This window comes from Xylona heveae, assembly GCF_001619985.1.
Source record: "Xylona heveae TC161 unplaced genomic scaffold L228scaffold_13, whole genome shotgun sequence".
Classification (NCBI taxonomy): domain Eukaryota; kingdom Fungi; phylum Ascomycota; class Xylonomycetes; order Xylonales; family Xylonaceae; genus Xylona; species Xylona heveae.
In genome coordinates this window covers 161,568-188,543 of record NW_017264205.1, presented here as the reverse complement: position 1 = coordinate 188,543, position 26,976 = coordinate 161,568, and the positions used below count along the sequence as shown (strand labels likewise).

The 26,976-nt window shown below is 48.8% G+C and overlaps 10 protein-coding genes across 10 annotated transcripts; 5 read left to right on the top strand and 5 right to left on the bottom strand.

Annotated features, from left to right (window-relative positions):
- Window positions 1-123: 123 nt before the first annotated feature.
- Window positions 124-2,672, bottom strand: L228DRAFT_285798 (glycoside hydrolase family 72 protein). Its single transcript, XM_018336379.1, has 6 exons — window positions 2,238-2,672; window positions 2,077-2,210; window positions 1,920-2,019; window positions 1,573-1,860; window positions 1,343-1,508; window positions 124-1,252 (listed from the first exon to the last, which is right to left on the bottom strand). Exons 1-6 carry the CDS (start codon window positions 2,283-2,285, stop codon window positions 387-389), a joined length of 1,602 nt encoding a protein of 533 aa, XP_018184925.1. The 5' UTR covers window positions 2,286-2,672; the 3' UTR covers window positions 124-386.
- A 1,161-nt stretch (window positions 2,673-3,833) lies between these two features.
- On the bottom strand, window positions 3,834-5,166 carry L228DRAFT_250961 (mitochondrial import receptor subunit tom-20). Its single transcript, XM_018333447.1, has 4 exons — window positions 4,979-5,166; window positions 4,652-4,897; window positions 4,501-4,601; window positions 3,834-4,432 (listed from the first exon to the last, which is right to left on the bottom strand). The coding sequence occupies exons 1-4, from the start codon at window positions 5,034-5,036 to the stop codon at window positions 4,334-4,336; spliced, it is 504 nt and encodes a 167-aa protein (XP_018184924.1). The 5' UTR covers window positions 5,037-5,166; the 3' UTR covers window positions 3,834-4,333.
- A 270-nt stretch (window positions 5,167-5,436) lies between these two features.
- L228DRAFT_254371 (Metallo-dependent phosphatase) lies at window positions 5,437-9,587 on the top strand (the record flags this gene model as incomplete). Its single annotated transcript, XM_018333826.1, has 9 exons — window positions 5,437-5,827; window positions 5,888-7,190; window positions 7,242-7,527; window positions 8,261-8,422; window positions 8,506-8,547; window positions 8,603-8,708; window positions 8,768-9,301; window positions 9,361-9,433; window positions 9,515-9,587. 9 exons carry the CDS (start codon window positions 5,437-5,439, stop codon window positions 9,585-9,587), a joined length of 2,970 nt encoding a protein of 989 aa, XP_018184923.1.
- Window positions 9,588-11,347: 1,760 nt separating this feature from the next.
- On the top strand, window positions 11,348-12,692 carry L228DRAFT_250958 (hypothetical protein). Its single transcript, XM_018333446.1, has 3 exons — window positions 11,348-11,805; window positions 12,106-12,218; window positions 12,344-12,692. Exons 1-3 carry the CDS (start codon window positions 11,682-11,684, stop codon window positions 12,449-12,451), a joined length of 345 nt encoding a protein of 114 aa, XP_018184922.1. The 5' UTR covers window positions 11,348-11,681; the 3' UTR covers window positions 12,452-12,692.
- L228DRAFT_250957 (hypothetical protein) lies at window positions 12,673-14,308 on the bottom strand. Its single transcript, XM_018333445.1, has 2 exons — window positions 13,850-14,308; window positions 12,673-13,663 (listed from the first exon to the last, which is right to left on the bottom strand). Exons 1-2 carry the CDS (start codon window positions 14,041-14,043, stop codon window positions 12,994-12,996), a joined length of 864 nt encoding a protein of 287 aa, XP_018184921.1. The 5' UTR covers window positions 14,044-14,308; the 3' UTR covers window positions 12,673-12,993.
- Window positions 14,309-14,594: 286 nt separating this feature from the next.
- L228DRAFT_250955 (mitochondrial carrier) lies at window positions 14,595-17,260 on the bottom strand. The gene is made up of 10 exons (XM_018333444.1): window positions 16,981-17,260; window positions 16,849-16,929; window positions 16,589-16,796; window positions 16,403-16,530; window positions 15,917-16,141; window positions 15,804-15,865; window positions 15,652-15,755; window positions 15,564-15,596; window positions 15,044-15,515; window positions 14,595-14,983 (listed from the first exon to the last, which is right to left on the bottom strand). Exons 1-10 carry the CDS (start codon window positions 17,105-17,107, stop codon window positions 14,936-14,938), a joined length of 1,488 nt encoding a protein of 495 aa, XP_018184920.1. The 5' UTR covers window positions 17,108-17,260; the 3' UTR covers window positions 14,595-14,935.
- Window positions 17,261-17,403: 143 nt separating this feature from the next.
- Window positions 17,404-18,867, top strand: L228DRAFT_263701 (cyclin domain-containing protein). Its single transcript, XM_018334515.1, has 3 exons — window positions 17,404-17,812; window positions 17,865-18,074; window positions 18,170-18,867. The coding sequence occupies exons 1-3, from the start codon at window positions 17,653-17,655 to the stop codon at window positions 18,742-18,744; spliced, it is 945 nt and encodes a 314-aa protein (XP_018184919.1). The 5' UTR covers window positions 17,404-17,652; the 3' UTR covers window positions 18,745-18,867.
- An 810-nt stretch (window positions 18,868-19,677) lies between these two features.
- Window positions 19,678-20,547, top strand: L228DRAFT_250953 (hypothetical protein). The gene has a single exon (XM_018333443.1). It carries the CDS (start codon window positions 20,015-20,017, stop codon window positions 20,201-20,203), a length of 189 nt encoding a protein of 62 aa, XP_018184918.1. The 5' UTR covers window positions 19,678-20,014; the 3' UTR covers window positions 20,204-20,547.
- A 1,280-nt stretch (window positions 20,548-21,827) lies between these two features.
- On the top strand, window positions 21,828-22,489 carry L228DRAFT_241602 (hypothetical protein; the record flags this gene model as incomplete). The annotated part of the gene is made up of 2 exons (XM_018331339.1): window positions 21,828-22,091; window positions 22,172-22,489. 2 exons carry the CDS (start codon window positions 21,828-21,830, stop codon window positions 22,487-22,489), a joined length of 582 nt encoding a protein of 193 aa, XP_018184917.1.
- Window positions 22,490-23,906: 1,417 nt separating this feature from the next.
- On the bottom strand, window positions 23,907-26,579 carry L228DRAFT_215048 (Het-C-domain-containing protein; the record flags this gene model as incomplete). The annotated part of the gene is made up of 2 exons (XM_018330060.1): window positions 23,907-24,434; window positions 24,690-26,579. 2 exons carry the CDS (start codon window positions 26,577-26,579, stop codon window positions 23,907-23,909), a joined length of 2,418 nt encoding a protein of 805 aa, XP_018184916.1.
- Window positions 26,580-26,976: the final 397 nt, after the last annotated feature.

Genomic DNA, 26,976 nt, shown 5'->3' with positions numbered 1-26,976 from the left:
TGAAGACTGGGTCAAATTAAAGCATTGTTATGGTTCGGCGTTGGGGAAGGAGGGTTTGCCTTGAGACGTCACATTTTCTGGTTCTATACATTCTGGGATAGCGTTTTCATCATTGTACAAAGAGGTTGATACGAAGAAATATATTCAGATAATTTGGCGGTCAAAAATATCTATGCGGAGAAATCATCACTTTGTACTTGTGGCGCTGAAAAAAATTGGGGGTACTCGAAGAAAAGCGCGCTCTAAAGAAGTTCATTTCAAACCATTCCTGCTCGCATGCATGCCAGTGATTGAGGGTGAAACTAAAAGGGACTATACGACCGGACGCTGAATAACTTGAAAAGACAAGAAGGAGGCGTTTTTAGACATTGACCGAAAGATGCAATCTAAAGGCACCAGGCGAAACCAATAACAGCGGCCAAGACAAGGGCAGGGAGCTTAACGTCGTTCATGCCAGCGGCGTTCTCGCCGCCAGCAGCACTGGGAGTGCCTGAAGCCGAGGAGGTTGTGGCGGTCTTGGAGTTAGAGTTCGCGGTGCCAGTAGGCTTTGTGCTCGAGGTTGCCGTGGACATGGTGGAAGTAGAGCTAGAGCCAGAGCTCGAGGTGGAGGAAGTGGCAGCGGAGCTGCTCGAAGATCCGCTGCTCTTCTCACCCGAGGGGTGGTTGCTCTGGTCGCTTGGAAGGGGACTGATAGCAAGGTTGTTGAGCTTGCTTCCGTTGGAACCATAGACGGTCTGGCTGGGGCTAGTCTGCTGGACGTCGACGAGCTTTCCCTGGTTAGGGTTCTGGATGCCGTTGTCAATGAGGTCCTGGCCACCCGGGGGCACCTGGGGGAGGGTGAAGTCAGTGCTGAAGGAGGACGAGGTGATCAGGTCCGCTGAGCAAGTAGGCGGGTTGAGGGCGGTTGCAGTGTTGTTGCTCGACTCGAGGAGGGTCACGTTGAGCTTGTTGAACTGGCTCTGCAGGTTGTCAAAGTCGGTGCGAAGATTGACACTGCCGTCATTGTTGATGACGACGAGACCGTAGTCGGATGGTTCCTGAGAGTACTCGTACACCAAACCTCCGCTGAGAACGGTCATCTGGGGTCCGTAGAGGGCCTGAACTTCATCAAAGACACGAGGCTTGACTTGGTTGCAGCCATACTCGGAGAAGAAGACGGGGACAGTGGTGCTAGCAAACATCTCGACAAGGGTATTGTAACCGGCGCTCTCGAAAGTAGCATCACCGCCGCACCACGAGTATGAGTTGAGACCTTTTCGTTCGAGCATTAGTCAAGGAGGTTCTGTGGGGGTGAGGGGGAGGGGAAAGAAATCGTATAAGACCAGAGCACGGGGTTGCGCACCGAAAAAGTCAGAGCGAGACATGTTGTTGTCATCACCGCTAATGGAACATTGCAGATAGGCCCAAGTGTCTTGCAGAATATCCCGCACATCAGCGGCGGAGTATCCAACGGGAATGGCACGATCGCAGTGCTTGGCAATGTAGTTCTTCATGTCTCTTTGGACGGCCTGGTGAAGCAATTAGCGCACATGATTGTTTGAAACCCTCAAGGGGTCGAGAATGATGCCTTACTCTAATGTACTGAGGAACGTTCTGTGCGTTGGAGTCGTCATTGATGACTTCATTTCCGGCGAAGAATCCCAGAGTGTTGGGGTAGTTCTTGAAAGCCTCGATGACAGAAAAGACTCGCTGCAGATAACCAGAGTAGTAGGAGGTCCAAGGCTGGTCCCTGTTCAAGCTCTGACCGACCAAGGGTGAGTTGACGTCAAGGATCATGTAAATTCCAACCGAGTTGAAAATGCTGGCGCATTCATCGTGGTTGATGGTGGGGTCGACATTGTAAACACGGATGGTGTTGACCTGGTGCAGCCGATCCGTCAGTAGGTTGTATTTTCTTATCAGAAGGACAGAGCACTAACGCCCAGATTCTGCATGATAGCGGCATCTCGCAAGCAGACCTTTCCGTCGCTCAGAGGGTCACTGCCGGGGTTGTAGCCAGAAGCACCACCAGGTTGGTAACTAGAGGAAAATTGAGCGAGTGAGTTATATTTAATGTTGGGTATCGGCGCAACTCACGCAACACCAATGATCTCAAATCGGTCACCACTTTGACTATTGACAAAGTCGGAGCCCTTCACAATAACAGGCTGCACAGCAGCCGCAAGGCTTGCGAAAAGAGCAACGAAAAGAGCGAGGATGACACGCTGCGACTGACAGCCGTGTTAGTATTCAAGTACACGGGAAATCTCCACAGCAAAAGTGCGCGCAAAGGAATTATATACCATTTTGAAAGAGGACAAAAGCGGGAAATCACAAAACGAATGTAGGCGACGTCGACAGCAACTGGTAAAAGCTGGTAAAAAGAAAAACAGCAAAAAGCTGACCCCGAACGAATGAGGGGTACCGAGCAGAGAAGCGCAAGATCACGAGTGAATGTCAAAGAGGACTGTACAGCAGTGAAAGGAAATCAAAGCCAAAGGCGGGTGGTTGGCCCTTTTGGGTGACAAGAGGGAATCGGGACGGCTAGCGATGCATCTCTGGTGCCGTCTCCGCTTCTTTCACGGATCCATGGCTCTAACAGCAGTAAGTGGGTATGGCTCATCCTGAATGCCTCCAAAGAAACATGGGACGATAGCGGTAGAGCTGGTGGACAGCTGTAACGCTGATTGGAGTTGGGCCGGAGAGCGAACCTCATTTGGCGCGGAAAGCACGTCCCAACTATTTGACACTATCTAAATCATGAAAGATGGATTTGAACTAGGTAGGTAGGTGGTAGGGTTGAAGGGGAGATGAGGGGCAAGGGAACGAGACAGCGCATGGGAGATTATTGGTGGACCTTTATTTTTGATTTCCTTTTTGCCCGAAAAGCCTCCCGAGCGCCAAATCCATGTGGCTCCAGTTCTTTTTTGTCTCCTTTTTGCCTCCATACGGAGTTACGTTAGTCGAATGGCCAGGGTTTCCCCTCGGCCGCTAAACGATAGTTATGACATTTAACCGAAGCCATCAGATCCATAATTTCCTCATCCCTTAAGCCCCCCGTTGCCCCTTCCCTTGTTCATTCTTCCTTCCCCTCGTTCCTCCCTCGCAAGTGCTGCATGTCTTCTTCGGCATGAAATAAAATGTGGGTAAGTTTGACGCCAAAACATTGTGACGGGTGGGTTCGTCTTGGCATGACAGAACTGTAATTCCACCTTTTTACCTTTTTTTCGCTTAGAATCTCTTCGCCTGAATGACCTCATCATCAATTTCCATCATCGTCTACGTCGTGAATTATCATATTTGAAATGTTATCTCGTACCAGAATTGAATATGCTTGAGGAGTGAAACTGAATTCGATCAATCTCTGTTCAATGTTTCGTTGAATGGAAACCCCTCAAGGCATGCAATACCAACCTGAATATATCAAGGTTACTTGACAGGGACGAAACACTACCCCTAACGCGCTTGAGTCGTTCAGTCGTTTCATATATTTCTATAACCTCCACGCTTCTTCCTACTGTAAAGCCGCTGTCCATGGTGAGTGGATTGGGTTCACAGGCCCAATCTTCTAGCATCTACGTCACAGAGTCGGTATGTGTCCCCGCGAGGGATTGCACTGTAAATGAGCACTCCGCAGATCATCAGTAGAAGGAGCGTCTCGGAGATTCAGCTACCCCATCCCAATAGCCTTCATCGTAGTATACTGAACCAGGCCCGCTTTGGCGTTCAATTAGTGTTCCCATTACTCCCTCTAGGCATCAGACTAAAAGGGTACTCTAATCACATGACCAACCTCTTGGAAATGCAAGGAGAACTGATCTCTAATCTATACAGAGTACTGCATTCATATATCGGTAGACGAATAGTAAAATCAGAGCAACTTTTCCATTGCAGGCTCAAGATATTTATATCAGTCACGGTCCGGGTCCCGAATATTGGTCGAGCTGCTAGGTGAATGTGAATCTGGACAAAACATATCAAATTCAAGAGGACCTGTCACACGCCATATCTATTTAAATCTCTTGAGACAAGATTGCCGATAAAGACGCATGAGTCGCTCGTTGACTAAGCAAGAATACACGGAAGAAAGAAAGAAAGGAAAAGAAAAAGACCCCTAGTAAAACACGATTCCGCAAGCTCGGTCGAATCGGCCAAAGAAACCCGCGTGTCCTTGCACCAAGATAGGTAAGACACCATGATGCAAAATCGTCTGGTTATGTACAAAACTATACAATAGTGGAGATGATGCTGTCGTGAGAAGATATGATAGAGTTGCAAGGTGAAAGTGTCGCGCGGTAAGCGTCTGTCAGTGCCACGATCGAATCGGACAATTGAATGAGCCGTACGTCACATCTTACTCGACACCAGCGCCGCTGTCGGAGCCAGCGAAGAAAGATTCTCCTTTAAATTCCGGGTCTGCTGCAATCATCTCCGCGAGAATGCCAAGAATGTGCTGCGGCAAGAATTAGCGGTCCTGCAATTCAAAAATCACACGCGACAGCAGTTCGACTCCTAACGTACCTTGGGCACCGTCTTGTCGTAGATGTTGATGAGATCCTTGGGCTGGGGATAGACCTTCAGGGCCTTGTAGAAGCACAATGCAGCCTCAATGGGATCCGAGCCTGCAATTGTCAGTTTAATTACTGTCATCACCCTTGATTTCACCACCTACCATCCTGGCAGCGGGCTTCTCCAGTTGCGACCTCGTTCATGAAGAAAGCCTCCTTCTCCTCGACATTGGCCGGGTAGCCCTCTTCATTGGCCTCCTTCATGACAGATTTGATGGTTTCCTTCTCTCGTGCCGTGTGCGCCTCGGCTTCCTCCTTCTGGGCCTTGGCTTGCTTCTTGGATTCGCGCTTCAAAGCTTTGCGGAATTCGGGGTCCGTGCGGCGCTTGTGATCAAAGTAAAATGCATAGGCTGATATACCGTGGCATGTTAGCTTTCAAGATGATTGGAATGACGTAGGTAGGCGTTTCAATTTTGAATATCATCACATACCCAAGAAACCGGTGACGGCGGTTCCAACCGAGGCAGCGACAATGGTGGAGGTTCTCATTTTGGTCCAAAACTAAAATAACTCGATTGGAAGAAAGACTTTTTCGTATTTGATGAAATACACAAAAATACCGGGTGAAGGAGATGCGCCTGTGATCCAAACGAACTGTTTGTGAGGATGGTGTTTGAAGAGGTTCGGAAATATTTTGCGAGTCCGAACTTGGGCGAGATGTGGCTGAGGCATGAACTACGGTCGGCTTTAGCTTCCGCGACCGCCATACACGTTCGCTCCAGCCTGGCACCAACGGCACCTATAGAGAGCTTCGGGTCGCTCCTACCAACCAGGAACGAAGGTACAGTCTATCCCTACAGCTCGACAACCGCGTTGCCTTATCACCAATTCGATTTATGAGATTCATAACTGTCTCCTTGGACTGGACTACTTCCAATTATCCAGCATTATGGAAGAGAGACTCGAGAAGAGAGGAATCTCATTGCGCAAAAAGCGCTCTATGAGACCCAAGATCAGTGCTCCGCGGCAGATCTCGTCACCTATTCCGAATAACCAGGCCACGCTTGCACCCCCGAACCCAGCCAGCAGGACACTTTTGGATGTGCCTCGCGAACGACCGCAGCCTGGAGGAAGAACTGCCGACTTAGTGAAGCGTAGATATTCCACGCGCTTTTCTCAGCTGCCTCCCGACTTCGATGCTGCGAAGCCCGTGGTTCCCTCGATACCAACCCAATATGCAGCTTCGTCTTCCCAGACCAAAATCGGAGCTTCCACTGGTGGACAGAAGATTGTTGTTGATTTGAATGCTTTGAGGGACCCGAATTTGCATCCTGAGAAGTGTATGCCTATGCTTTGTTGCTCCACATTGTTTTCAAGGATTTGAGCTTACTTTCGGTCAGATGTCGCGGCTCTACTTTCTGAAGCTTCGGAACAAGATATCCGTGAATATGAGAACAATCTTAGAAAGGCCAAGAACAGAACCTCGGCCGATCTACAGCAAAATGTTTTCCAGAACCGAACTCAGTTCATCAAGATCAGTAAAGAAGCCGAGAAACTCAAAGACGAGATGCGAACCCTGCGTAACCTGATGTCTGAACTTACGGGCGCAATGGGCCAAACTACTGCAGCGACAGATGCATCGCAGTCATCGAGTGATATGGTGGCATCACGCAAGCTTGCCAATAGGAGCTCTGTCGCTAACCTTGAGGCCTTGTGGAGTACTCAGCTCCAAACACTCTGGAAAACAGTCAGGGGTTCGCAAAAGTTCTTGCCTGCTGCTCCCGGTCGTCACATTGTGCGCGAGTCAAATAATTGGATTGAACTTGATGCTGCAACATGGAAACCAAGGCGCGAGGTTTCATTTTGTTTGCTCAATGACCACTTGCTCGTGGCTTCAAGGAGGAAGAGGCATTTTGAGTCTCGTTCCTCACGATCAGAAACCTCTGGACCGAAAAAGCAGCAAATCCAATCTGAGCTGGTTGCAGAGAGATGCTGGCAACTGCAAGATATTGACATGCTAGATCTATCATCTCCGGCGGATCTCCCAGCTTCCCAAGGGCCGCGGCGAGATTGGGAGACTGTGACTAATGCCATCTCCGTCCGTGTCGGTCAAGAGTCTTTTACATTCAGATACGGTAAAAATGAGAGTGATGAGAAGATGGCTCTTATTTCTGCGTTTCGAAAAACTGCTGAAAACTTACGCCGGACTTTGCGCGCAGAAAACAAGGATAGTGGTAGAGGGAGAGAATCCTTCAATTATTTCACCGCTCACGAGCCGGGCCTTCTTAAGCATGCCGATATGGTTGAGAGCTTATCCACCAGCTCGTCAAAAGGTAGCCTGAATGTGCTAGTGGATGTAGATGGGAAGCAGCAAAACCTTCGTTGGGTTGAGGGTCAAATTGATGAACTTGACGTTGACATTGCACTTCAAAGGCTCGACGAGGCAGTTGCAAGGGTGGAAAAGTTGAGAGGACTGACCAAAGGTCTAAAAGGAAATTCCATGGCTCAAGATCTCATCGCATTCAAAATCGATGAAAGAGCCTCCAAACTTTCCACGCTTGTTATCCGACAGTTGGTTGATACGCACTCGTGTGCGACTGTCACCAAAAAGCACGTAGACTGGCTTGTGCGGCTTGGGTTCGAAGATCGAGCAAGGGAAGCCTATCTGGATGCCAGGAGTTCTGTCATCCGCAAGCGAATAAGGTATGTAATCAAAACCTTACTACAGCAAATCATTTATTGACTTGAGTACAGACAATGCATTTTCGAGGGAGATCTCCACTCGTACATATACCAGATTTCATTTGTTTACTTCACCATCATTAAAAATACCGTCTCCATCTATCAAAGCTGTTTTCCTCCTTTGATGATGTCTGCCTGTGTTAAGTGGGCAAAAGAGCATCTTGATGGATTGAACGCCATCCTAAGACGTCAGCTTAGCGGTGTTGATCCTCAAAGTTCGGTTTGGTCGGAATGCATGAACCAAGCCCGGCAACAAGCAATGATATTGAGCGAAATTGGTCTAGATTTCAAAGATTTGGTAGGAAATGGCCTGAATGATCTGTCTGATGGAAAGGCTGGTACAGAAAGCTCCGTGGTTGGATTGGGCTTGTCATGAAGATTGTCTTATAAGATTGGGTTGCCTACCCTCGAAACGAAGAAAATATTGGGTAATTATAGTCATTTATCTACTGAAATGGACTTTCTCTTTGAAACTGTAGTTCTTACCTTTCTGAAATTGCCCAATTTTTTTTTTTTCTTTTTCGCAAAATCAATTGTGCGATTGCTTTGGCTTTTAAGTTTGGAAACCCCCTTCCCCCTTGTGCTCGCGTGCTCCTCAGGAACGCGGTGAGGCGAGGCTTGTTTGTTCCCTACCCAAGTGGTTTCCCTCGCTTGAGCCACAAGTTGCGCCGCCGCACGACCCGACCGATGCTTGCTTCGAGGAGCCCCAACATCGATACCTGAATCCAGTACTTGGTCCCGCACCCAAAGAAAGAGGACCGCATCATTCCCCCGCTACCATCCAGATCCACTGAAGTTCTGGTGTCATTGCTGCCTCAGATACCCCACGCGCTTCTTGCAGGTAGTCCGCCCTTCCGTTTTTGCGAGTTCTGCACGTCTCCGCCCTGTCTGGAGCATCTCCGGGACTGATCCAACCTATCGGTCTTTGAGCAGACTTCACCGCGTTGTCGTCATCCCTACTACACGGCGACAAAGACTTAGACTCGTCTTGATCTATTCTAGATTTTCGAATTTCCATCAGCGGATAGAAGATGGACACCAATATGGAAGATGTGGGGAAGCTCCCTGAACCTCATCAGCTGTCCCCTGTGACGCAAGAGCCGGCGTCGGTCGGTACTGTTGACGGCTGGATCGAGAACTTGATGGATTGCAAACAGCTGAGTGAGACTGATGTGCAGAGATTGTGTGATAAAGTAGGTGCCATGCTGCTGAAGCCAGAATGGGCTTCGTCCGGACCATACGTGGCGGGTGGGATGCTAATTGCTGTCGATTTCAGGCTCGAGAAGTGTTGCAGGAAGAATCCAATGTGCAGCCAGTGGTGAGTAAAGTCTGACAATGTTCCATCGCTTTTAAATCGACTAACAAATGAGCAGAAATGTCCCGTCACAGTTTGCGGAGATATACATGGTCAATTCCATGACCTGATGGAGCTATTTAAGATCGGCGGTCCCAACCCTGACACAAACTATCTTTTCATGGGTATGAGTGACTTTCCTTTCCTCAAGGTGCAGGATATTTTGCTGAGATACTCTTCAAAGGCGACTACGTTGATCGTGGATATTACTCGGTCGAGACCGTGACTCTCCTGGTAGCGTTGAAGATCCGCTATCCTCAGCGTATCACCATCCTCCGCGGAAACCACGAGTCCCGTCAAATTACACAGGTATATGGATTCTACGACGAGTGCCTGCGAAAATATGGAAACGCAAACGTCTGGAAATTCTTTACCGACCTCTTCGACTACCTGCCCCTCACTGCTCTCATCGATAATCAAATTTTCTGTCTTCATGGAGGTTTGTCTCCGAGTATTGATACCCTCGATAACATTCGATCCTTGGATCGCATACAGGAGGTGCCTCACGAAGGGCCCATGTGCGACCTGTTATGGTCGGACCCAGATGACAGGTGTGGATGGGGAATTTCTCCAAGAGGTGCTGGATACACATTTGGGCAGGACATTTCGGAGGCTTTCAATCACAACAATGGCTTAACGCTGGTCGCAAGAGCCCATCAGCTGGTCATGGAAGGATATAATTGGTCTCAGGACCGAAATGTTGTCACGATATTTTCTGGTGGGTTAACCCTCTTGACCGTTTCAAACTGGCTTTTTATAGGCTAACTGGCATGACAGCCCCCAATTATTGTTACCGGTGTGGCAATCAAGCAGCTATCATGGAGATCGACGAGCATCTCAAATACACATTGTAAGTTTTTTTTTCCCCCCCCCCTTCCCTTGGTCTCCTCGGGATGTGTCCGTGTGTTCCGTCTTTCTAACGTGTTACTAGCCTGCAATTCGATCCTTGCCCTAGAGCCGGCGAGCCTATGGTTTCCCGACGGACTCCTGACTACTTCCTTTAGACGTTTCTGTCTTTTTCTATTTTCTTCATTCTTCAGTCTGTACATACTCAGCAGGCTAAGAAGATTTTTATGCCAAAATCATTTCATCGAATTGCGGCTAGCGTGCTGCCCTGTCAAGACCATCTGTGAGAAGAGTCGTTGCATTCGACCTTGAAGCCAAGGGTTATCAGGCATGGGAGGATTTGAGGCCTGGATACAAGAAATGTCCTTAATGAGAAAAAACCTAAATCCATTTTATCATCGTTATGCTGCTGGTTGTCGATGCTTGTTCTTGGCGAAGAGTTGTTGGTTTGCAGCCTGACATGGAAGAAAATACAATGACTGTGTTCTGTTTCAAGACTTGTCCGCCCTGCTTCCAGCGCCGTTGTGTATTATTGTATCAATATCATAATTTATCTTTTTTAGACCGCTTCTGTTCAGATGTCGATGTGTTTCAGAGACAGATGGCTCTCAATGGCAGAATGGAAATCGAGTGGAATGGAACAACACGAGGGTAATGGTGATTGATCGCTCATAATTCTTCGTAAATTGCAATCGAAAGTGTTTTAGTGGATTGATTGTTTAATCCATCTAATCTATACTATCATTTTTCGTAGAAGATGACAATTAACGGATTCAGTTGCAAAATCGATTGGTGGGAATGAAAATACATGGAAAAAAAAAAGGAAGCAATTTAATTCCTCGACAGAATATCACAAAATTAGTTTTATAAAAAAAAAACTCTTCATTTAATAATATGATCCATAGGGGTAATTCAATCATCTCAATCCTCTAAACAACATTATTTTGACATGACCATCAAAGCCATATCTTTTGTTCCGAATTGCCTCCAAAGCTCACCAAGGCTCAATGTGTTGGCGGCAGCGGAGTTTAGGCGCGTTGGCATGACTAATGATGGGACTTGTCGACCAAACAAGGAACGCCACCAAATTTGGACGCCAAGAGGCGTCAACATTATGACGTCACTCGAAAGCTTCCCATTGCTCATAGATGTGCAAAGTACCCGACACCTAAACAGAGACAGGGAGAGGTACCAGATGGTCATTTTCCACACAATATGTCTAATGAGGAGGACTTAGACACTGATGTAAGGTACTAAGATGGGTAGATGTACTTTTTGATATGTTCCGCCGCAGGAGCTGGATCCGATCAGCGAATACGTTACCAGACGCTGGCATAGATATATGCAGTGCCTGTAGGTACCGGAGGTAGGCCGTAGGTGTCGTGGTGTTGAACACGCAATTCATAAAACGGTAGAGTAATGATCATCAGTATGGCTACAGATAGAGGAGCGTTTATTTAGGAGGATGATGAATGGAGAGGGTAGGAGTTATCAGGACTAGAGGAGCTCCCAACGAGGAGCTTCATATGAAAAATCTCAGGATATGTCTCTTCTACATTATCTAGTATGACAACATTGAATCTTAAATAATCATCATCACTGTAAATATCGTCTTCAAAGCGTAAGGAAACTTGGGATTATAACGAATGCGCAATAAGAGCTATCAGTCACAAGCCAAGGGAGCTTGCTATGGGTAAGGCAAGAGTGGAAGCACAGAATCCAACATACAACAGCTTGTCTCCAAAACCACAAGGATTACCTCGGTTCTAAGAAAAGGGAATAATGGAAAAACAGAAGTGACAGAATCCCCTCGGAGAACTAAAGTATATTACTGGAGGGAAAAGTTGCTGCACTCCGTAATCCCCCCCACCCGGCTAATAGACTTCCTCGTTCCCCCAGTTCCCACACGTTAGGTCCTCAGTCCCAGCCAACCAATCCCATACAAGACGTAGTAAATTATATCAGAAGGAAGACGTGACCGGTGCTCCCTGCAGTGCCGTCATAACCTACTACCTACCTAACCTACCACTACCAAGCTAGCTACTAACTCAACTTCTTCAATAATAACCTAACCTACATCCATTCTTCCCTCTTTCTTCCTCTTCTCTCTATTCTTCTCGTCACGCATTCCTTCACGACATAATCAAAACGTATTCTTTGCAAAAAGCCACAGTCTTTTTGCTTCCGTGACCAATTCCATCCCAATTACCTCCCATCAGCTCAATTGTGTCCCTGCATAACAACCGTTCACAATGGCCCCGCTCATGCTTCGACGTATCGCTCAGACCCAGGCTCTCCGCCTTCCCACTGCCGTTTCGGTCGCTCGGCCGTTCTCGCAGACTGCCAATGTGCGAGCCCTCAAGGAGAGCCATACCAGTAAGTCTTACCACTTTCTTTTCGTCCTTTGCAGTTGCCTTTGTTACGGGACGAATATGCCAACTGTCGTCATCGTTTTGTCATACATTATGATGATGAAAAGGAAGGAAACGGAAGCTGTTTGTCATTGAACACGATGCGCGAGACTCCATGCACTCCACAACTGCATGATCTCGCCTTTTTTGTTTCCGAGAGCAAAGTTTACATCTCGGTGTCGTGGAGTGATCGGTTTGAAGCGGTTGAAACCAAACTGACGTTACGCGGATGCATTGGCTGACATGTATCTACTCTACAATACAGATCAAGAGGGCCGGGGCGAGCAAGTTGAGAAGAGCAAGCAAGAGGGCTTGAAGAAGCAAGAAGAGGGCAAGGGCTACTGGCATGACGATTTGGCCAGCGAAAGCGAGTCAGCTGTACGTCTCTTCTGTTCCTCAATTTCTGATACTCCCCTCCAAATAACGCTACCCCCGATCTTTATAGAAGAGCAGGGCAGGCATACAAAAAAATGCGGAACAGATACTGACATGACAAATTACAGGTCAAGGCTGACCGCGGCGAGATCGACGCTACCAGCGAAGCTCTCAAGAAGCTGCAAAAGGAGACTGAGAAGATTGCCCACAAGGCCGACGCCGGAAAGTCGCAGTAAAGAAAAAGGCTTGTAGCAGCACGATATGACAAGTATTATACCAAACTATAATTTTTTTCAAGCAGCAGCGGATACCTGCTTTGGGGAAAGCTGGAAAGCGGGGGAAGGCGAGCACCGCGTGCTAGGATAAGGTTTTTATACGAATGATGCTTATGTGTATTATCTGTCATATATTTCAAGTTCACTTTCTACGGGATATTTATACCTGCATCTCAATCAAATCCATTTCTTCAAACCCGCCTCTGAAAATCCATTTCTTTAGATCAACAGATTAAGTGGACGTCAAATGATATGCGAAACGCAAGAGGGGTTGATACTGGTCAGAAACCCCGGACATGCTTGATTGGTATTAAAATTAAAGAAGCCAAACGCCTGCCTTGATAGAGAGGCTTTAAGCTCTCAAAGAAAGTGTATATATATAAGAGTGATTCGAAAATAAAAAGAGAAAAAGCTCATCCATCCAAAATACCCATTGACCCCATATAGCAAAGATGATCCCTTCAGCCGATGCGCGACGCGTGCCCAAGTACCCCACCCCACGTTTACTTTAATATTATAATGAGCAAAATCAAAATGATGATGAGAATTAATATAATCGTCATTTGCACATGATCCTTTGCCTTGCGTGCAACATAGCCAAGCCGATTCTTCGCCGTATCAAGCCGGCCCTGATGCCGATCAACTTGATCCTCGACCTCATCCAGGAGCGCCACATGACTATCCAGCTCGTCGCCAATCTGGATACTGAGCTCCCTCTGGCGACCGATACTTTCTCCCAGGCGGTCCAGCTGATCGTCCTGGTCACGCAGCACGCGGGTATGGTAGGCGTGAATCTGCTGATTGTCAAGGTGGCTCTGGTCGGGCGGGGCATCTGGGTCATCGCGATAAGGAAACAGCGCGGCGCGATTGGCTTCGTCTGCAGCATCATCATCATCATCACCACCAGCTGCAGGAGAGTCTGTGAAGCGGACAGACTTGGCCAAGTTGCCACCACTGCCAGATGTCGAGCGCTTGAAGGAGGATGAAGGGACCCGGGCGCCGGCGGGGCGCTTGGGCCTCTGTTTTGCGTGGGAAAAGTCCTCGGCCAGAGCCGGATCGTTGGGTTCGGAAATGGACGATTTGCGTGCAGGCGCGACGCCGTGGAATTGGGACATCAAGTCCTCGTATTGTTCGCGGAGTCGTGTTTCTTGGTCTTGCCATGATTCGGCAGTTCTGTTTTTGTGGTGTTAGTATGTGGTAATGATTACATCGCCAAGTGCCCTTTTTTTTATATTTCCGTTCTCAACAAGAAAGATAATGATGATGAAGCGATATAGCTAGGAAGGGATTGGAGGACGTGGTAAAGGGGAAGAATGCGATCACATTGGGGGAAAAAGGGTGGTGGTTGATTAAACGTACGGATCGTCGTGGTCGACAAGCTCGATGCGTTTAGCTTCTACTGCTTCGAGACCTTCTCGGAAAGAATCTAATGATCGGGATATTTGCCCATCTTGTGTGTTTGGCTCGAGATTTAACGATATGGCTCGCTGTCGTTCGAGTAATGAGAGTTTGATATGATCAGCAAGCAGGAACAGCTGCGACGGATTGGCCATGATTGGAACGTCGGGTCTGGGGAAAAGCTCCCGGGGGACCAATAGCTTCAAGAAAGTAGTTAGAGATCCAGACGAAGGATGATGTAAGACGTGTGTTGATCTTTCTGGTTGAGAGATAGTGTAACGAAAGCCTGTAGCTCTTCTTTTTCTTTTTCTTTTTAACAAAAGAATGTAAGGTATTTAACAAAACAAAATTCGAGTCATATATTGGAGATCAATGGCACTGGTGGAAGAAGCAAAGGCGTCGACCTGCAACTGAGGGGGCTCGGGTGCACCAGCGGATGCAGCTGTGCCGGAGGTCGGTCGGGCCTTAGGAGGCCCATTAATAGACCCTGGAACGTTACGCATCTGGCAATCAATCGGCATCTCGTTTGTCTTCTCTCGGCTACCGTACATTGCAACGCTTTGTCTTTATAGTCTGCCGTACAAAAGTGGGATTTGAATCCGGGGATGGAGGATGAGCTACGGCTCACACACTTAAAGGGCACGAGGGAAGTCATGCAGGCAACGCTTTGTAGAAGAGCTTTTCTTATTTCTACAGCATCACAATAGGTGACAAGCAAGTATGATGCTACTATTCAGGGTAGATGAATGAAACATGCCCGCTGAATGAAAAGAATTAAACTCCGTAGTGACACCCTTCACCATTAAAAAGCCAATGAAACCACGCAACTCCAAGCCCAGTGGATCCGCGAGTAAAATGAATGAGATATGCGCTATGAACGACAAAGGTGTCATAAGATGGTGAAAATGCTAAATGACCATGGCTGACTGCTCTTGGAAACCTCGGGTCAAGCTGAGAGTGCAATTGACTGTGCAAAAGAGAACAGCATGCAATTTCTCTCCATATTTACAGAGAACAAAGCGGGGTATCGTGAAGAGTAAGTAGGCTTTATTTGAGGCCCAGTAACTTCTTGGAATTCTCGTAGACGACATAAGTCTGATAGGTGTCAGCCTTCACTATACAGTCATTGGAGAACTTCGAGGTTGAACGACTTACGATTGAGACTGCTGGAGCCACCTTGAGGAGATTAGGGGTAATGCCCTTGAAAAGACCCCGGAATCCTTCATTGCTGATAGTTCTTCTTGTGACGTCCATAATTCCAGTGTATCTTGGGGGGTGGATGGTCGTGCCCTGTGTCTGCAAACGGGTGCGGAGAAGGTTAAGTGGATAAACAGTGGATGCACCCAAGGCTCCGCTGAATGCACCGATTCCTGCAGTGACAACGCTGCTTGGATGAACGTCATCCTCATGGCAGCCACGGACACGAGCGTTGTGAGAGATTATCAAACGCTTTAAATATTCGAAAGTGCCCAAGTCGATCGCAGCATAAGGGAACATGCCGAATAAACCCATTGGAAGACCGCGATAGAAAGTGTGCAGGCCGCCTGCCGACCACATCTGCTTTGCAGTCGCAATCAATAGCCGATTACCATGAAGACCGCCTTCGACTGTTTCGCATTGCATGCGGCTAACTTCGATTAGATAAGGCAAGAGGCTAAAATGAAGGAATACTTACAATTTCAAAGTATCAATGGGATATACGAACAACCTTGGAATAGTCAGTGACGATTACAATCGCAGAACTCTACTCCAAGACCACGTACTGAGAGACCATGCCACCTAAGCCGCCAGCTACAAACTTTGACACGGGACGAATCTGCTGCGGATCGCTATGACCTTCAAGTCTCGCCAGAGCTCGTTTCGCACCCTAGATGGTCAGGAAAAGAACGGAAACTCAACTCGAGAGGAGTATTACCTCATATGAGCCGAATTTAATCGCCGATTCAGGCATAATCTTCAAGACATTGAGACCGTTACCTGTCGCCTTGTCAATATATGGCTTTCACATTGTCCATAAACGGAGCTGACCAGCAAATAGAGACCGCATCCCACCGGCTTTCCACAGCTCTTTCATCGCTCCTATCAACGGGCGTGCCGCCTTTTTCGCCGCTTCGGCCGTGGCACCCTCCTTAACTGCCTTGACCGCTTCACTTTTGGCGCCGGTTTGCGCGATAAGGTACACCTTTAGACGGTCTAAAGGTGCCGTCACCGAACGAGAAATTGCACCCGCGATGCCACCGGCTAGGAAGTAGCCTGGGTTAGGCAAGATACTTGTCAGTATTGGTTCGCACAAATCCAGCAGGATCCAATCAATCAGAGGTGCCGGTAGAGTGGGCAGATGCTCAGCATCTGGATCCCATGGTTGAGGCACCGCCACTGGGGCTACGTCCTCAATAATCTCATGCTGCGGCGGCTGAAATAATGGCGCGAAAGGTTCTTTAACTTGAACGGGTTGACTTCGGGGCGAAGCGATGCTTTTCAGGGCGTCAAAAAAAGTGGTGGGGAATCTTTTACCTAGCCCCTCTATTGTCTCATCGCTGACAGCCACATCGCCTTCAGGATTCATAAGTACGGTGGACGAGTAGTATGTAAGGACAGCCTTAAGGCCCGGCGAATTGACAGGGATGAACAGGAGGAAATTTCTAAGCCAAAAAATATCAATCAAAGTGAACCTGTCTTGCTCATTGATGTTTCACTTACCGCCATTCATCAAAACTGATCACACCGTCATGATTGGTGTCAACTTCAGCAAAGAATTGATCGAGCTTGGCTTTCGATACGGTGAGACCGGCTTTTGTAAAGGCGGTAGATAGTTCTTCCTTGTCTAGTTTTCCGTCTCTGTCGCGGTCAATGCTGTTGAAAAGACCACGAAGTTGGTTTTCCGTAGTTTCAACAAAAGTACGAAATTCTGTGCAGAGACTTAGCCAAATCTCCAAGCATAGCAATTGACTGGAGAATACCATCATATTCAATTTTGCCGTCACCATTAGTGTCCACTGCTTCCAAAACTTCACGCAGAAGATGGTCGGCGTTCTTCAGTGCTGTAAGAGAGATGTTAGCCAACATTCACAGCTTCGGGGGAGTTCACCTACGATGATCCATCTTCCTCAACCCTTTTCTAAGGCCGTTCAGGTCTAACTGGCCTTCCTTGCGAGTATCTAAGATCCGCCATAGCCCTTCGACCCTCGCGTCCAGCGAGGTCTCCTTGTCGCTGGCCATGTTTCAGGGTTTGAGGGCTACTTGATTTCCGGGCATTCCGGGTCTGCCCATGTGGAGACGACTGGAGAAGGTTAAGAAACCAACAAGACGAAAGAATGCTGATTCAACAACAGGATCGAGTGAGTTCAGCAACACAATTGTCTGTGATCGGTGATGTTTGACCTCAGATTGTACCGATCAAATCAATAAAGTCGATAAAGCTGAAGCCGGGCGTCACTAAGCGAGCTTGTATTGAACGCTTCGGCTGTGGGGTCGTGCACCGCCATATGTCATCAGAGCCACAATTTCCAAATGAAGCAATATCAGACTCCAGCCATGTCACTGACACCGCGATAAGGGAGTCTGGTGATTGGACACACTGCTAATTATATACTTTACGACGCCCCTTTCCCTCAGCATAATATATATGTCGCCTACGCTATGCCTAGATTTCTACGATGATATATCCATAGTGAACTGTTGCGTTAACGAGCGGTTCATGCCATGAGCAATCATTCTAGCCTTCTGGTAGCTGAGCCTTTTGTCACAACAAAACTTTGAAAGAAATGGCTGGGAACTTTTGGACTTCTACGCAGCACCTCCATTGGCAGTTTTCAAAACCGGGTTTAGCTGAAATAAGGAGAAAATTGGAGCAGGAGGATCGAGCGCTGGTGCAACAATATCCACTTCCAGATCGAAGGCTGTTGAGTATTTATTTCTACCATCGTATGTACTAAGACCTCTAAATCCCAGTAAACTCCGGCTAAAATTGTGCGAGAAATTGGAAAGTTGGGCAAGCGCCTGACAATCCGTCAGCAAGCACTTGCCACTGCTCAGGTCTATATTCGGAGGTTCTACACGAAAGTAGAAATCAGACGGACAAATCCGTACCTAGTCCTAGTAACGGCACTCTATTTAGCCTGCAAGATGGAGGAATGTCCGCAGCATATACGACTTGTCGTAGCAGAGGCGCGGAACATATGGCCTGGTAAGTTGGCCGTAATCCAGCATACCCTCTCAATTCTCGTGTTCCCGCATTGTATCTACATGGTACAAGTTCCAATGGCTGACGGACTTTGTTAGATTTCATCTCCTCAGATACTTCAAAGTTGGGAGAATGCGAGTTCTTTCTCATCTCGGAAATGCGCTCTCAGCTGATAATTCACCAACCATACCGTACTTTACTAACATTGCACAGCAGCTTTTCTATGACCCAGGACGAGATTAACCTGGCTTGGTCCGTAATCAATGACCACTACCTTACAGATCTGCCTCTGCTTTATCCTCCTCATGTCATCGCTGTAGCAGCAATATTCCTTGCTGTGGTGCTAAAACCAGCTCAGGCTAGCTTGCATGGTAGCAATGGCTCTGCAGCGGCACCAACAAGCATAGCTCAGGCCATGACTGGTACGCCAAACAGATACGCACAACAATTTCCAGCCACGAATACGCAGCAGATTGGCTCTTCGGGAGCTGCCCCACAAAACAAGGTACAATACCTTGTCAACTGGCTGGCCGAAAGCGACGTTGACATGGAGGCTGTCATTGACTGTACTCAAGAGATTATTTCTCTATACGAGGTATGGGAGCAGTATAATGACAAGGTCTGCAAAGAACAAATCACACGGTTTGTGAAAGCAAGAGGGCTGGACAAGTAGGATGAAACGATTGTTTAACATAAAATGATTCTGGATATTTTTATCACCTGATGCAAGCGTTAAAATGAAGGCATGGATAGGCGTCAGAATGGATCGCATAGCGTTTTTTTTTTTTTTTTTTTTGGATTATTGACAGCATCGGCAATTGTTGGCCTACGCTCGGCGTTTTGGTTTGTCTTATAGAAGCCTTGGTTTACATCAGGTCGCGCTTGGAGTCACAGAATCCGGCTAATCCGGCTCTGTCATCATGGAATTTATTTCCATGAGGTAGTGAGCACAGAAGCGCATTTAGCAGGAGTCTTCCCACGTATAGAATATTCGTATAATCTGCATGTAACTGTAAAATACTAAACAAAATAAAATTACCAGATCAGTAACAACGCTCCTCGGTCAGCATGCAATGTTAATCAATCGAACCATGCAAGCTAAATCCGAGACGCAATCATCGTGACTAACTTATACATAAGGTATGCATCGCAGAATAATTGTAGTTAATATAGCCGGTCTTTCCCATACCTTACTCTACTTGCCCCCCTTTTTCATCATTGTTCTTCTTCTCTGACTGGGTTTTTAGCAGGCCCGACCGATATTCCTATGAGGATCCGGTAGATGCGAATTTGGTAGGCTTCCAAAAGTTTGTACGGTATCTTTCGGGCAATCAAATCCAGCAAAGAAGAACAGGTATGCCATTCACCGCATACACGATACCATTATTTCCTTAGTGCTCGCCATTGACCTCGTTCACATTTGGCACTCTAGGTAACTATGCATCAGCATGCTACAAGATTGGGAAGGCGGGTCCCCCATGCTAGACCGTGGAGGTACTATTAATGAACGAGCTTCCATCTCCGTACAGGTACGCTAACAATAATAATGCCGCAGGGGCGATACGCCGAGCATCCGGGTTCTTCTCCGTTGCCTGTCTTGTGTTCATCGCACCAGCCTTAGGAACAGGAAAGTTAAGAAGTTTACCCGAACAACGGACAGCAACCTAGCAGCTGGCGGGGTCGGCGCGGACTTGAGCTTCGGCACTACGGAATATACCTAGGAGACTTGGGGTGCTTGGGGAGGACCGAGTCTGGCCCGCCGGCTCAGCAGTGTCCGAGACAAGTGCACAAGCGTCACTGACTATCAGCCAGGAGTCAGAGAGGAGCAGCCTGCACGAAATCTACTGGGACAAGCTGTTCAGGAGAACAACAAACAACGCCCCGACATCAAGAGTGATCTTGAACTGCTTTAGCTTGTTACAAGTCCAGAGCATGAATGCATCATGCATGCGGTAGTGACTGCGCTTGAGCCCAGCCTCAAAGGGACTCCAACCGCCATCACACTCCAGCCGTCGCAACCGCCTAGCTCTGCCTGCGGGCGTACATCTAGGTCAGACCAGTGTCCACAGATGAAACATTACCAACATGATCTATGGGGCGAATCTTTGAGTACAGTAAAATACAGTACCTAAATGCTAAGAATTCTTGGGCCCTCTACTACCGTCATCGAATGCTATACCTGTCCTCGCACGGGATTTTGCGGGAACCCACGTCAACGCTGGTCTTCAAATTGGGGAGGTTTTAGGTCCTCAATTCTGGCCCGGTGAAAGTCTAATCGAGAGGATCAGCATGGATGGCGCCTCCGCCAGCAATCAACCGCACACTTTCAGAGATGAAAGAGCTCAAACAGTAACAACTACAATGACGGGTCCCCCCTTACACTCATCTCGAGGAGCACGAGGGGCAGGCAGAGAATAATGATACAGGAAGCAAAATTGGATTCTTCATTACCGGGCAAATAATTTATCGCTCACCGATAGTCTTCTTACCAACCTGACAATTTCCGGAGCTAGCTGGCATTTCCCAAATTGGAGTTGACGATCTAATGGACCTGGTTGTTGTCCGCACTAAGCAAGGTACGACGGAGGACAACGGATGGCCTCGCGGATTAACTAGCTTAACTGCCCAGTTCTTCCTGGATGATCTGCTTATCTAACTTTTGAAGTTGCCAAGCGGAACTACGACAATGGCTTGCTGGTAGAGTGGGTGAAAGCCATATTGTAGCATGTTCACAGGGCCTCCCGGCCGGGAAGGAAAAACGACGGGAGACCAATAAGGGGTCCCGTGCGAAGGGGGGTTGAGGTGTTTTGAAAAGGAGGGGGGAGGAGGGAGGATGAGGGACGAGGAGTGTTGTTTGTGGTGGACACACGGACCTTTCTCGAAACCCCCAAACCTTCCCGGGGGAGCTGGGGGGAAATCAATCACATGGGCTATGCCCGCCTCCCTCTTGCCACCGTAATAATTGGGCTAGACCTGCGCCAATCATGATGATAGCAGGGGCATCATCCAATGAGCTGATCGACCAATGACGAAGCTTTTGGACCTCTGAGCCCCTGCCCTAGCGCTAAGAACTAAAACCTTACTGGTTCCGGATAAGCACTTTTCCAGGAATGGAAACTATCGAGGCATTGTCGGCAGCAATTTTGGGGCAATCGAAGTGTCCCCATAAGGTGGCCACCCATTTCTGTCTTCTCGTTCTCCATTCCTTTGCTCGTTCCACTTGATTCGCCTAACACCAAACAATCGGACGCCTAACATCATTTCATACTGTCTGCTGCCGAGAGCTAGGGTAGATTCTATCCTTAATTAACATCGGACTGTCTATACTATCCCGCCCTCGACCCTTCTTTCGCCTTTCCAACTCCCACCTTCCACACACAATCCCACACCTCCCCCCCCCCGCCTACGCATCCTCGATCCCAATCAGCTTTCGACTCAACTTGATAGAAATCTCCGATTCCTTCACATAAGACGCCGAAACATCATTCACTCTCTCGGCATCATTCGACAAGCACTACCTGTGTTTACTTTGAATTGATCTCGATTTTGTGCGGTGCTTCGCTTCGACGTTGCTCGCTCAAACATCTCGTCACATTCCAGACGCACCGGCCAATTTCAGCTCTGTTGTGTTTGTCTGACCCGCAGGGCGACTCGCACGTTTCGCATCTCCATTGCTCATTCTGACTATTTTCCGACGGCAAAACTGGTCGTCGTTAAGTCTGCACTTGCCTTGATCATCGTTTGTTAGCAGAAGACATGTCGGCCTTTTACTTTGGAGCGCAGAACCACCTTGTGGGCAACCCATCGCACGCTCATAGCCACCACGGCGGTCGTTCGCGACGAGCTCCCCGTCTGCCAGCCTCGCAAAACTCTCATAAGCAGTTCCGAGCTGTGCGCAATGTGAAGGAGATTGCGGAGACTCCTTCGGTGACTGCTTTCCGAGCTCGCTTCGAGGCTGGCCGTTCGTTCGACCTCGATGACGACCTTGAGTTTTGTCCCGGTTTGTTGACCGAAGACGACGTAAGTCTGCCCGTCAGACTAGAAGTGCTGCAGCGAGAAGAAAAAGAGGAGCAACGCAGCTAATGTTTGAGGGATTCCAGTTGCAATCAATTCATTCGGCATCCTCTGATCGCTCGTCGCTCTCGAGCGGCTCGCCCGACTCTTCGCCATTGCAGCACCAGATCCAGCCGACGCAGCAAGTGACTCCGACCATCTCTTTGTCGACCGCTTCCTCTCCCTTTATCCCTACCGCCTACCAACCGACGGCGGCTCAGATGAAACTTCATCAACCCGCTGCTGTGCGCACGCGCAACGCGATCCCAATCGTCAACCCCACCACTGGCATGCGTGTAGCCAGCCCACCTTTGTCGGTTTCGCCGGCGAGAATGCAGCAGCACGGCCTTGGACGCCGCTGGTAGACGAATTCTCCGATTCCCCACCACAACTGGGAAGTCGGAACAGTTCTTCTCTGCCTGCATCGCTGCGTCTAGCATCTCCGAATCGAACCGACCAACATTTTAAAACGATTTTCCGATCACCGCGTCGACATTCTCTTTTGTGTTCATTTTTCTCACGATAAATATACCTGAATACCGTGGATTAATTTAATCTTCCTTTGTTCACCAAAATTATTCAAGACGATTTTCCTGTACAAAGAAACGACCTTTTCTTCATCGGTTACTTCTTTAAGCGACGGCGCTGCGATAAACGAAATCACTATATATTCATTCGGCAAAAACCTTTTTTTGGCATCGGTGTCCAATTCTGGGGAGTTTATAACATTTGCAACTTGCGCAGGCGAGATGCATGGAGAAACTTGTTCGATACCTTTTGATTCGGGAGGGAAACTAAAAACGGAACTTTATATACCATAACGACAATATTTCGCTTTTGGGGGGTTTTTCTTTTCTTGGTTGGAAGCATCATGACGTCGCATATAAAGCCGGGATTCATTATTCATCTTTGATATATGTTTGTTTTTATATCTGCCTCGCATGTGTGCGTGTTGTATCGCATCGCACAGTTTTAGCACAGTGTTCTTCTGTCATTCTGCTTCTCTGGTTGGGAGGCTGCGGTGTTGGTTTCATCATCTCAAACAAGAAGATTGTCATTTATTGTCATCTCATCATCATCTTCTCGGGAAAAGATCTCCTTTGTCCCTTGTTCAGTAGGGGGGGGGGGTTTTGCTCGGGTTGCTCGGAAATTGTTGTGCTTTTTATTTCCGCTTCGAGAGACATTAGGTCGTGTCGGCGCGGCGTTGTTGCTGTTGCTTGATTTTGGTTATTTTGGGTGACGCGAAACTCCTTGACTTGGCGGTTGCGGTTACGGTTGGGCTTTTTCTGGACTACACTGGACTGGACTGAACTGGACTGGATGTGTCGGTGTTGTCTCTTGTCTCTCGGGCGTGGAGTTGCAAATGCATATATACTATTTTTCTTGTTTCCCTTTTTTACTTCTTGCTAACATTATACTATCTTCACTTTTTCGTTCTTTTGTTTTAAATATCTTATCTTCTTCTTTACTTTATAAAAATCAGAGGACAAATGATGATTTATATTTCAGACTTTAAACCTATTTGATCGTCTATCTTTCATAGTTGGGATATCTATCGTCGTCAACAGTCTAACAACGACATTGATACTAGTCACTGCAATGCACAATGATGATGAATGACAACTTCAATGGCTATAACTTATGATAGGTATTGATGGTCATGATGAAAGCAAAAATGCTAACTGATGATTGCAATGACAAGAATTGATAGATACTAATCACGATGATGATATATCAAAAGGAAACAGACGACAAATAAAAGAAGGAAATGATATCATATAACTAATATCCACCGCCACCGCCGCCGCTGCCACCGTACCCGTAACTCTGACCGCCCCAGTGCGCTTGCCCTGGCCCCCCTGGCCCTCCTGGTCCTCCTGGCCTTCCTGGTGGTGGCGGGGCCTGTTGATACGGGTACGCTGGAGGCTGGCTGTCGTATGATCCGTACGCAGGCTGGTCGTACCCCCCTGATGATGATGATGGTGCAGGGACGGGAGGAGCGCCGGGAGGTGCAGCACCATATGGATCATACGGACGATCGCCGTACGCCGCTTGTTGCGGTGGGTAAGCCTCGCCTGGAGGATAAGATCCGGGTGGATAAGACTGAGGATCGTAGGATTGAGGCGGGTAAGATCCGGGAGGATGAGAATCATAAGGCTGAGGAGGACAAGATCCGGGGGGATAAGGAGACTGGGACTGAGGGGGATAAGGAGACTGAGACTGAGACTGAGGGAAATAAGGAGGCGGCGTGGGAGCAGCATAGCCGGGGTACGGACTGGCGTGGCCCGATGATGCAGAAGCGGAGACGGACTCGGGACCAGGGCCAGGACCAGATCCAAGACCAGAAGGATTAGAAAAAGTAGGAGGAACAGAAAGGCCAGATGGATCAGAAGGACCAGAAGTTGGATCGTCCCGGAACAATTGGCCGCCAGGAATGGATTGGCGCCAATCACCGCCACCGCCACCGCTACCGCTGCCGCTGCCGCCACCGGTGAAAGATGAGAAGAGAGAAGAAAAAGCCGAAGGTTTGGTACTTTCAGAGCCAGGTCCAGATCCAGGTCCAACTCCGTGACTATGACCGCCGTGGCCATGGCCATGGCCCTGACCCTGACCAGCGCCTACAGCAGTGAGATTGTGGCCCTCGCGAACGCTCTCGGAGCTGAGAATGTCATTGAGGCGCTGGCCGCGATGGGGCTGGGCGTGGGCCCAGCGCTGCACGACATCGAACATGGTCTTGTGGATCTCCAGATGCTGATCGCGGAGGGCGGGATGGTGAAAGACGCGAATGACATCGTCGAGGACCTGATCCACGGGCACGTCGGGGTGTTCCCACGCGTAAATGACGCGGGGCGCGACGTACTGGAGGATAGCAGAGGCGACCTGACCGGCGGGCTCGTTGAGGATGTTTGCGAAATGGTCCTTGGACAGCATCGAGTGGGTGGGGTCCGAGCAGTGCGGGTCCGTCCAGACTTCGTACTGGTGCTTGCCGCTGGAGTCGATGACGGCCGAGGAGCCCGTCTTGAGCTGTTTCGAGACGGCTTCGATAATGGGCCGAATGTACGGCGCGAGGAGGGAGAGGACAAACAAGGTCAAAGTCTCGGTGATTTTCTCAATCAGCGCTTCGAGACCGGGGATCTTCTCAATGATGCCGGATATCTTCTTGACGACCTTGTCGCGGAACTCGAGGATCGGGTAGATTTGCGCGGCCGTCTTCAGCGGGTCAAAGTTCGGACTCATCCCCGGTATGCCGGGTCCGGGAGGACCCCCCGTGGAGCCAGGAGGGGCGGGGAAGGATGTTTGCACGGCATTGGGATCTGCTGCTCGCGACATGCCCCCGTAGTATTCGCCGCCAGCGCCAGCGCGGTTGGATTGCTCTTGCGCGTCGGAGTCGGCTTGTAGGCGTGCTGCTTCGGCGCAGAGCCCGCTGGTGCCGGGGATCTGAGAGAGGAGGGAGGTGAAGAAGGAGGCCTCCTGGCCTGGGTTGTTGCCAAAGCTACGTGCGCCTGCGCCTGACGACGACCCGTGTGATTTCTGCTGTGCTTCGTTCAGGGCAATGTCCATTTCGTTTACCTCGGTCTGGGCAAAGTGGTCGTTGGCCTCGCCGAGGACAGAGTGGAGAAAGTCAACACCGCCAAAGGTGCCCGTGACAAGTGGGAAGATCCTCTTATGGCCGATCTGGATCTCTGTTGCTGCTCCAACATGGGGGAAGACATTCGTAAAGCCTAGCTCACGAAGCGCTAGCTCGGTATAGTTTGTATGCGCGCCAAAATCTTCCAGCGTGTGCAGGCCTTGACCGAGGCACCGTAAAGCTTCACACAGATCTGCCTCTTTTCCCTTGACGCCGCGTGGGCCGTTGGTATAGACTCTTCCAAAATGAATGCTGCGCGCAAAGCTGTGCTTAACGTATCCGGAGCTCGTAGCCCATCCTCCGCTCTCATTGGCAATGTAGTTTTTCATGCCAGTTCGAGGATCAATAGCTAGTTCTTCGGGACTGACCGGTCCGCGCAGCCGCGAGTCGTACTGGCGCGCGTCGACATTATCGGCATAGTCCTTGGGGTTGTCAATGTGTTCTTCAGGGCGATAGACACCGAGTCTTTCCTCGGTGACCTCGAATTCTGCCGTAGCATATCCAAAAGACATGAAGCCCAGGATCCAGACTAGGATGCGCAAAGTGCCGGCCTGAACGCCCTTGAGAGTGCCGACATCCACTGCCTGAGAGTAGTCTCGCAGCCAGTTGCCAAAGTAGGCGCGAGAGATCATGAGGCTGGTCCATTTGTGGTGCTTGATGAAAGCCACTTTTTTCAGCATATCTTCAATGTCTCCATGGCGCCAGTTCTGTCCTTCGATTTTCGAAATGGACGCAATGTTTCCCGCTCCAAAGGCGGCCGCAGGTGAGGGAAGAATCACAAGCAACAGCGCGGCCACAATGACCAGCCACGTGAGTCTTGAAGCCATGCTGCAAGGTGAGAAAGGTCCAAGAAAAGATATTTTGACCTTGTAATCTGCTCTTTAGACGTGCGACAGTACGTCTTTAGTCTCCGGGGGTGTGACAGAACGTCTTTCTAGTCTCCAGAGGTGCAACAGTACGTGTCTATGCGCTCTCACCTCGTCCGTCCAAAATATTGTCAAATCTCCCCGCTTCACAGAAGAGAAACAATGGCGGGGTAATCGTGCTAGTAAACCACAGCGCACAAGTGCTCCGTACCCGCGATGCGAAAAGAAAGAAACAAAATCAGCGAGACAGAGCGTGCTTGCAGTCCCGAGGATTTTCAAGTCTCCAGAAATCAACGAAATTGAAATACAAACGAGGTTAAAGTCCACCTTCTCGTTGCCCAGTCGTCTAAGTTTAGAA

Excerpts from the sequence above, each read along its gene's own strand:
- L228DRAFT_250961 (XM_018333447.1), bottom strand. The coding sequence starts at position 5,036 with ATGAGAACCTCCACCATTGTCGCTGCCTCGGTTGGAACCGCCGTCACC. Across the intron at positions 4,602-4,651 it reads AGAAGCCCGCTGCCAGGATG|GCTCGGATCCCATTGAGGCT; the intron begins GTAGGTGGTGAA and ends TGACAATTGCAG. Across the intron at positions 4,433-4,500 it reads ACGACAAGACGGTGCCCAAG|CACATTCTTGGCATTCTCGC; the intron begins GTACGTTAGGAG and ends TTCTTGCCGCAG.
- L228DRAFT_263701 (XM_018334515.1), top strand. The coding sequence starts at position 17,653 with ATGGCTGGGAACTTTTGGACTTCTACGCAGCACCTCCATTGGCAGTTT. Across the intron at positions 17,813-17,864 it reads GAGTATTTATTTCTACCATC|AAATTGGAAAGTTGGGCAAG; the intron begins GTATGTACTAAG and ends AAATTGTGCGAG. Across the intron at positions 18,075-18,169 it reads GGCGCGGAACATATGGCCTG|ATTTCATCTCCTCAGATACT; the intron begins GTAAGTTGGCCG and ends GGACTTTGTTAG.
- L228DRAFT_250957 (XM_018333445.1), bottom strand. The coding sequence starts at position 14,043 with ATGGCCAATCCGTCGCAGCTGTTCCTGCTTGCTGATCATATCAAACTC. Across the intron at positions 13,664-13,849 it reads CTTGTCGACCACGACGATCC|AACTGCCGAATCATGGCAAG; the intron begins GTACGTTTAATC and ends CCACAAAAACAG.
- L228DRAFT_250958 (XM_018333446.1), top strand. The coding sequence starts at position 11,682 with ATGGCCCCGCTCATGCTTCGACGTATCGCTCAGACCCAGGCTCTCCGC. Across the intron at positions 11,806-12,105 it reads CCTCAAGGAGAGCCATACCA|ATCAAGAGGGCCGGGGCGAG; the intron begins GTAAGTCTTACC and ends TCTACAATACAG. Across the intron at positions 12,219-12,343 it reads CCAGCGAAAGCGAGTCAGCT|GTCAAGGCTGACCGCGGCGA; the intron begins GTACGTCTCTTC and ends GACAAATTACAG.
- L228DRAFT_250953 (XM_018333443.1), top strand. The coding sequence starts at position 20,015 with ATGCATGCGGTAGTGACTGCGCTTGAGCCCAGCCTCAAAGGGACTCCA.
- L228DRAFT_250955 (XM_018333444.1), bottom strand. The coding sequence starts at position 17,107 with ATGGCCAGCGACAAGGAGACCTCGCTGGACGCGAGGGTCGAAGGGCTA. Across the intron at positions 16,142-16,402 it reads TGAGACAATAGAGGGGCTAG|GCTACTTCCTAGCCGGTGGC; the intron begins GTAAAAGATTCC and ends TGCCTAACCCAG. Across the intron at positions 14,984-15,043 it reads TGGCTCCAGCAGTCTCAATC|ACTTATGTCGTCTACGAGAA; the intron begins GTAAGTCGTTCA and ends GACACCTATCAG.
- L228DRAFT_285798 (XM_018336379.1), bottom strand. The coding sequence starts at position 2,285 with ATGGTATATAATTCCTTTGCGCGCACTTTTGCTGTGGAGATTTCCCGT. Across the intron at positions 2,020-2,076 it reads TTTGAGATCATTGGTGTTGC|TTACCAACCTGGTGGTGCTT; the intron begins GTGAGTTGCGCC and ends ATTTTCCTCTAG. Across the intron at positions 1,253-1,342 it reads GTCTCGCTCTGACTTTTTCG|GTCTCAACTCATACTCGTGG; the intron begins GTGCGCAACCCC and ends TCGAACGAAAAG.